At 36.6% G+C, this 8,896-nt stretch overlaps 1 protein-coding gene across 1 annotated transcript in view; it reads left to right on the top strand.

Annotated features, from left to right (window-relative positions):
* The first annotated feature begins 710 nt into the window (after positions 1–710).
* Positions 711–8,896, top strand: part of LOC110100341 (mediator of RNA polymerase II transcription subunit 14) — a 52,305-nt gene continuing 44,119 nt past the window's right edge. Inside the window, exons 1-3 of the mRNA XM_020827794.2 lie at positions 711–1,079; positions 5,094–6,173; positions 7,278–7,378. Of these exons, the coding sequence (XP_020683453.1) occupies positions 864–1,079; positions 5,094–6,173; positions 7,278–7,378 (1,397 nt within the window). The 5' untranslated portion in view covers positions 711–863. The remainder of the gene's footprint in view (positions 1,080–5,093; positions 6,174–7,277; positions 7,379–8,896) is intronic.

The raw sequence follows: 8,896 nt of genomic DNA, 5'->3' as shown, positions 1-8,896 counted from the left end.
CTCTAGTGGTGGTCTTGCGAATGTGAGGGCCTCAAGTGGTGGTCCGACAGAACTCCAACGTCAGGCCATGGTTCGGTGGAGGAGAGGGCCTCAAGTGGTGGTCCGGTGGAAGTACGACGGTGGTCGTGGAGGAGCTTGTTATTTCTCTTCATTCTCTTATTCATTCTTCTCTTCTTACTTCTACCCCCCTTCAAGAGAAATGAGGGGTCTATTTATAGATTTCTTGATTGGCATGACCCGTAAACAGGTGATAGATCAAGGGTAAATGAGGAGTGGTTTGACGAATGACCGATATTGAATCCCTTGATTATGTACCGTTCGTCAAACATTTTAAGGTCTTAATGATGTCGGAATTCAGTGATCTTAGGCTCGTTGGATTCTTCTCGTTGAGATGCTCGATTCGACTATAAGAACGTCATGTTTGGAAACCGTTTGGTGACCCAAATTGTGGTTCGAACCTTCCAACAACATTTCAGACCCTTGATTTGGACCCATTTGGGCTCGAATTGAGTCGAATTTGGTGTCGTTGGGTTCGTATTTCCGAGACGTTCAGTTCGACGGTAAGTTTGCTGAAATCGGAGTTTGGATGATCCCAATTTTAATTTTGAAAGTTTCCAATTTGATTTTACCTCGAGATTCGTGCCCCATCGAGATAATTTTTTAACGACGTATAAGTTCAATGTAAAAGCCATTTTCGGGCAAATTAATGTATGTTTTCTATCCGGAGCTAAATTGGCCCAATTCGTCCTAACCCGGCCGACACCGATCACCGCGGACGAGCATAAACTCAACGACAACCTTAATCAAGGCGCTGGGATAGCCTTCCCTGTGTCCCCCCATTAAGACCCTTAGGCGACGGCGGGATGGCGGCGGAACTGGGGCAACAGACGGTGGAGTTTTCTAACCTCGTCCGGCGAGCGGCAGAGGAGTCTTATCTCTCTTTGAAGGAGCTCGTAGAGACGCATAAGTCACCCCAGGAGCGATCCGACTCTGAGAAGAAGATTGACCTCCTCAAGTTCATTGTCAAGACTCGCCAGCGCATGCTAAGACTCCACGTCCTCTCCAAATGGTGCCTTCAGGTCAGCGCTAGGGTTTCTTATATCGCATTCCTGTTTGGTTTTAGGGTTTTGATTTCGTTCAATAGCTCGACAGTTGATTCTTCGAAACAGCATTAGCCTTTCTCAGGGTGGTTGCTTGACAGTATTGGAATCCTATGTTGGATCTTCAATACATTATTGTTTCTCCGAGTAATAGGTGGAGTCAGAATGGGCGTTAGAAGTTGCCTGGGAACTATGAGATGGGTGAAAGATTGAGATTTGGGGGAGATTGGACGTAGGGTTTTGGCATGGATCTGGAAGATTCCATGAGTGGCGAATTTCCATTTGTTCATGTTCAATGCTATCTTAAGTGTTATTGTTTTTTACTATTTATTTTGAACAACATCTATCCATGTAAGTTTAGGCCTACACATTTTTCCCACCCAATCGTCCTACACTAACTTTAGCAGCTCGTCTGGCGGGAGCATTTTTTACACTGTGTTATTATGCCCAAACCACCTATTTCATAATTGTGAAAATAGGATCAATTCGGATTGTTGAATTGGTCGGACTGTGAAACAATCCTCAAAGTTTTTCAGTCTGATTAAAAAATTGAATTTGCAGCCCATAAAAATTGATTGTTGAACCAGTTAACCCTGAAACAAGGAGTGGTTGAATCTGTTGAGCAGAAATTATAATAAAGAGATGGTATTGTAATGTAATATTTTCTGAAACTCTTTTAATGATATATTATATAAAATTATAAATAATTAAGTATTATCATAAATTTATCATCATTATCAGAAGGATTACATCATTTAAATAAGTTTAATTGATTTCATTATCATGATTTAATTCTTTATTGAATCTCAGTTGAACCTTTGACCTTTGAGCATTTATTTTCAGCTTTTCAATGTCCGGTTCAATTGCAAAAATCTTCCTTAAGTCTATTTTCAATCCTCTTATCTTCAAAAATATCACTCCAACCTTCCATTCAATGTAACATTTTTTAATTTATCATTCCTAATTTTGCCATACATCCACTTGACATTCTCATTTATGCCAAATTTATGTTAGATTTCAACGATTTATTTATGATCCAACTTTTTTATCCATACAAATAGCTTGCTTGTTTGCAATTATATAAAGATTTACATTTAAGTCACCATGATATCTTTTTAGCACAAAACTCCCTAATAACTTCTCGATTTTGCTTATTCAACTTTAACTGAAGAAGTTATATTATCATTTATATCTGCATTATTATGTATAATTATTCAAAGGTAAATGTATTACACTTAAGTATGATATTTTCTTCTAATACTTTTAATGATAATTGTTAACATCATACTAATATATCATATATACAATCTTTGTTCCACTAATTCTATAGCATCTATGTTCTAAATATTCATCAACTACTTTATTTTTGCACTTATTTTAGTTGAGATCTCATAAATTAAAATTGTACCATTTATAGAAAAAGAAAACAACAAGGCACCTCACTTTAAATATCCTTTTTTAGAAACTCCATAATCGATAAAAATGTATGTGCTTAATTATGATCTTTTGCGGCGGTTTATTTTTTCTGAAATAATTGATTTTTTTAAATAAAAATATACTTAGTTTTTTTTGGTTAAGAAACTTCATAAAGAAAAATAGAAGTTTCGCAAAATCCCTAAGAGATTGTTTTCTTCACCTTATTGACCTCCGTGAAATAAATTTTAAACAGTGGAAGGGTGCAGCTAAATGTCATCTTTTTATGTTATAAAGTAATGCACATTACTTTTTCTAGCACAAAGAGTGCATTGTTTCCTTCACTTTTATCATTTCAGTAAAACAAAGGGTGGAGTTTTCATTGTAATTGTGAAAATTTGAAGAAGTGCTCACCAATATATCTACCTTTTGCCTATCATCTCATTCTTTTGTCTTCCTAGCTCTAAGAACTGAATTGTTGATGGGAAGATGCAGTAGTTGGGAGGAGATTGAGCTATGGAAAAATAAGAGAGAGCCATAGCAAATGGAACGACAAAGAGAAGGGAAACATTCATAAGCTTTGTAGATTGATGGCCATCCCTACTAGCTGTTCTACACATCACCATTTCATCCATACATGTTTCATGCCCTTCTTCAATGAATGGGTATACTTAGTTTTTGAAGCTACCACTAATACTGTGGCATATGGAGGGGTGATGTGCGTAACCTTTATCTCTACAATGCATAATTACAATGCAAAGAGATTATTTCCAACGAGTTACAATAAACATTAAGTTTTTAAAATAATTATTTGCTAAAGATACACCAAGAGAAATGCTATGGAGAGTTCTTGAAAAGAAAGGAATTAATAACACTTTTATTCAAATCATTAAAGATATGTATGCATAAGCTATTACTTGTGTTCAAACATAAGGTGGTTTGACCAAGTATTTTCCTATTTCGGTTGGATTACATCAAGGATCAGCCTTAAGTCCATATCTTTTTGCTTTAGTCATAGATGTTATCACTAGACATTTGCAAGAGGATATACCTTGGTGTATGCCTTTTGCTGATGATATTCTTATTGTTGATAAGATTATAGAGGGAGTTTGAAGGTAAACTTGAATTATGGAGGTCAACCTTAGAGTCTAAAGGTTTTCGCTTGAGTATATCTAAAATTGAATATATGGAGTGTAATTTTAGTACTTATAGTCCTAGTGAGGGGATTGTGACTTTGGGTGATCAAGTCATTAATAAGAGTACACATTTTAGATATCTTGGATCTATTGTTCAGAGTGATGGTGAAATAGATGAGAATATTATCAGCGGAATTCAAGTTGGATGGTTGAAGTGGAGGAATGCACCGGGCTTGCTGTGTGATAGAAAAGTCTCCCTCAAACTTAAGGGAAAATACTATAAGATGGTGGTGAGACCTGTAATGCTTTATGGTGCCGAATGTTGGCCATTAAAAGAGAAGCAAATATTGAGTTAAGTGCTCTAGAGATGAGGATGCTCAAGTGGATGAGTGGCTTTACCCTTTAGAGATAGGAAACGAAATGAACATATGCGTGAAAAGGTTGGAGTAGTTCTAGTGGAAGATAATATTAGAGAGAATCGCCTTAGATGGTTTGTTCACATAAAACGATGGCCTTCCGATGACCCGGTTAGGAAAGTAGAGGTATTATATTTGACTTATGTTAATAAAGGTAGAGGTAGACGTAAAAAGACTTGGTTAGAAAATATTAGAAATGATATTTCTTTATTAGATTTATACGAGAATTTGACTTTTAACAGGACACAATTGAGAAAAAAGATATATTTAGCCAACCCCATATAGTGGGACAAATGCTTGAAGTTGTTGTTGTTGTAAAGATACACCATCCAACTATTTTTACATGATCCTATCACTCATTGTAAGTTCTTGACACATATAAACCTAAAAAATAATATAAATAAAACTAATAGAAAGTTCCCAAGTGATGTGAGACTAAATAAATAAGATAAAGTTCTTAAGTTCACAACACATACAAGGTATATTTTAAAAACATTTTAATTATTTTTTTTATGATATGAATAATATTTTTTTTAAGTTAATAATATTTATTTCATTTTTTTAATTATATACTAGAAAAAATAAATTTTTAATCTATTTATTAATAATAAATGATCTAACATGAATAATAAATTATTGGTACAAATTTATAATGTGAATTTTGTGTATAATCTATAGGTGTAAATTATTTCTAAACACATAACATAATTAATAATAATTTATATTAAATTTATAACTTTATATATAAACTAAATTTATGTTAAATGCAAATCATATTTAAAGATTGAAGGTGTTTAAATTTAAACTTACAGAAGATATCATTTGTATTTGAATTCTGTTTATTTTTTAGTCATAAAATTAAATTATTGCATAATTATTATATCATTATTATGTCTTTTAGATCTTATGTAAATAAATTTTTTTTTTTTATTTTGTTAAGTTTAACTTGTCATTACAGTACAACTTATGCTCCTTTAAAGAGTATGAGTTTGATTGCTTTGTAAGCTTCTTTTCTTCTACATTTTCAGGTTCCTTTGATTCAATACTGTCAACAACTCTCAGCAACTCTTTCTAGCCATGATACATGCTTCACCCAAACTGCCGATTCATTGTTCTACATGCATGACAGTCTACAACAAGCAAGAGCCCCAATATTTGATGTTCCATCTGCTGTAGAGGTCCTTCTTACAGGTGGGTACAATCGGCTTCCAAAATGCATAGAAGATTTGGGCTTTCAGCCTGCTCTTTCCGATGATCTGCAAAAACCTGCTTTGAAGAAACTGGAAATGGTCTTACGTTCCAAGCTTCTTGATGCATCTATTCCTAAGGAAATTTCTGAGGTTAAAATTTCCAATGGTACTGCCGTTCTTATTGTTGATGGAGAATTTAAGGTTTTTCTTACATTGGGTTACCGTGGACATCTCTCTTTGTGGAGGATATTGCATTTGGAGTTGCTTGTGGGTGAAAAAGGGGATCCAATTAAACTTGAGGAAACTCGACGTTATGTGCTTGGGGATGATTTGGAGCGGAGGATGGCTGTAGCTGAGAAACCCTTCATGATTCTATATAATATCCTGCATGAACTTTGTGTTTCCCTTGTTATGGATACCGTGCTAAGGCAAGTTAAAATACTGCGCCAAGGCAGGTGGAAAGATGCTATACGGTTCGAGCTCATCTCTGATGGTATTAGTGGACATGGTGTGAACACCAGTGCTACACAAATGGCTCAGGATGCTGAATTAGATTCAACTACTCAGAAGATCCCTGGTTTGAAAATCATCTACTGGTTGGATTCGGTGAGGAACGCCGCAATCTCTGATTCTAGCTCCCTTCCTTTTATCAAAATTGAGCCTGCTCAAGATCTACAGATAAAGTGTTTGCACAGTACCTTTGTGTTCGATCCGGTAACAGACAAGGAGGCAGAACTCTCATTGCAATTAAGCTGCATTGATGTGGAGAAACTTCTTCTCAGAGCCATTGCGTGTAGCAGACATACCCGTCTTCTTGATATCCAGAGAGAGTTGAGCAAAAATGTTCACATATGTCAATCTGCAGCCGATGTTATCCTTAAGCGTGAAGGTGATGATTCAGATCCATGCTCAAAGAAGGTTTGTCTAAATGATTTTGTTATATTATTTTGAAGAGGTGAAAATATATTGCTTAGCTGGAAGTTCATAATTAAGTTTATTACAATAATTAACGTTCACTCTTCCAATTCTACGACTCTGCTGTGTTTGCTATTGCCTTGCTTCTGGCAATTTTGCTTCTTTGTGTCAGTTGCATGAATAATTTTGGCTTTGTCAGCAGGCCCAGGGTAGTTTGTGTCCACTGTGCAGCCTAGGGACACTATTACTACTGAAAATCCTTTGGGAGGTTTCCGTTTTTTAAAGGTGAAGGCAAATAATTTGTTGAGCACCATGTGTTTGTAGATAGATATAGGGCTTCTTTGGTTGTGCTTCTCCTTGTTATGAAGTAGGATGGGAAATTGCTTTTAGGAAGCTGCTTTATGTAGCAGTTTGAAAAGTACTTTCTATAGAAGCATTTAAAGGAAATTTTTTTGGAAAGCAGCTTGACAGTTTTCATTCCAAACATGTTATGCCTTTCTTGTGGTAGATTTCTGCTCTCAGAAAATAGGCAAATAACTTAAACAAACTGATCCTTGCCATCCATAATCAGCATAGTTTGTTTGACGGGATAGCTTGTTTATAAGATGGAAATAAACTTGGGTTTTTGTGCCTGTATATTTGAATTTATGCGTGGATGAAGGTAATATAATAAGTAATAATGGATTACCATGGCATCTGTTGACATGTTTCAATTTTCTTATATTGCTCGTGAAGTTGATATGATTTTTTTACATGCTGTTTGGTTTAGAGGAGCTAAATGTTTGTTTTTTTGGGGATTTATATAAAATTTGCAAATTTTTTATCTAGTTACATATTTAATACTTAAATTTTTATATTTACTTTTATAACACTTAAATATCTAAACACATAAAAAATACTACTATTCATTTATTTATAGTAAAACACACCGATTCATGTTTATACTTTGATATGATTGGACACTAAAGTAATATAGAAGTAAAAATAATTATTTAGCTGTTAGATATGTAAATACATAAAAATTTTATGCTATGTATGTAAATCTCTCTTGTTTCTTTAAGGTTTCACGTAGCAGAACTAAAAAATTTATTTATGGCTTTCTTACAGAAAGACGGTGGTGGACCTCTTGTTCATGAATTTTGTGGGGATGAAGTTTTGCAAGTACGAGCATATGGCTCATCATATATAAAACTTCGAATAAACATCAGGTTTTGTTCTCACTTAACAAGATGCTTTTGTGGATAGGAATCTATGATATTGAAGCATGCATGGTGTAGAGGATCTATTTTTTATTTATTTTTATCCATATTTTGTTACGCCTGTGCTGGGTGAACCGGCCCAGCCGGTTCAGCAATTCTACAGGAGGCGGAAGTAGCTCGCCTCCTTCCTCCCTTTTCCACCTATTAGGTGGGCTCCATCCAGCAAATATTTTTCAAAAGGGAAAAGGGTGGGGCGGCTCAAGCATTGGGAGGGAAAATTAATTAGGAAATAATTTGTATTAAAGTGCATGAGGGAATTAGGGAGTCTCTCATGTTTTGATTGATTGGAATTAGGGTTTTCTTGGAGGCTTGACACTAGAACGAATTCTAGAGATTGGGAGAGTGCGATCCTCCTCTCGAATAGAGGATCCTTGTATCTTAGCTATTTTTCTTGCATCTACTAGTAAAATACAAGTTGTTTTTCCAATTTTCTCTCAGATTTTCCCTATTTTTTTCCACTGTTTGCTGTTTTTCCTGCTGCGAACAGCAGTTTGCATCGAGATTTTCTATAGAAGTGATTTGGAAATACTTGAAATCAAGTATTTCCTATCAAATTGGTATCAGAGCGTCGATCTTGGGACCATTGGCGGCTGAAATTCAGAAATTTCAGTAAGGAAACCTCTTCCGGAAGGGAAATTCTCGGTTTTCGTGGAAGAGAAGATGGCCGGACGAAAAGTAGAAGTTTTGGAGGGTGAAAGCGGCCAACTGAAGACCGATTTGGAAGAAAGAACCGTTGAATTTCAAAATCAATTTGCGTCCATCCATGAAAAGATGGATGGAAGGTTCACGACATTAGAAGAAATGACGAAGAAGATGTTAGAGGGCAAACCAAACCCGAAGACAGCAGAAGCAAGGGAGGCCACTGGCGACAATGGGAGAAACGGGAATCCAAACCCATTGTGGGGGAGGGAGACTACCGAAGTGGAGATCCTTGATGGGAATGACAGAATGCCTCCGCTAGAACCACTTTCTAGGGAGGAGATGAGCATGGGCTATGAGAGAAGGGGTCCTGAATTTTTTGGGAGAAGTGATGAGTTTTACCGTCGAGGTGCTGAGGAGGAGAGATGAAGGGAAGAGTATGAGGAAGGGCAGGGGTATGATCGGCGGAGGGAAGTTCGTGACCACTGGGGAGCTTTTCCCCCTCGGGGAATGGGATGTTATGGAGGAGCGAGGGGAAACTGGGGAGACCTGAGGGTAAGGAAATTTAAGATGCCCATCTTTGAGGGCGAGGACGCACATGGCTGGATCTACAAGGTGGAGCGATACTTTGCTGTCAATGGGTTGACCGAGGAGGAGAAATTAACAGCAGCAGGACTGTGTTTGGAAGGGAAAGCATTAGCTTGGTACCAGTGGCGGGACATGAGGAGGCCTATTCGAAGCTGGAGGGAGTTCAAGGACAGTTTGCTAGAGCGTTTCCGAGCCAGTAGGGGAGGAGACTTCTACGAGCAGTTCTTTGCCCTGACATAG

The sequence above is a fragment of the Dendrobium catenatum genome, unplaced genomic scaffold, assembly GCF_001605985.2.
Source record: "Dendrobium catenatum unplaced genomic scaffold, ASM160598v2 fragScaff_scaffold_188, whole genome shotgun sequence".
NCBI lineage: Eukaryota > Viridiplantae > Streptophyta > Magnoliopsida > Asparagales > Orchidaceae > Dendrobium > Dendrobium catenatum.
This window is presented reverse-complemented; position numbering and strand designations above follow the sequence as displayed.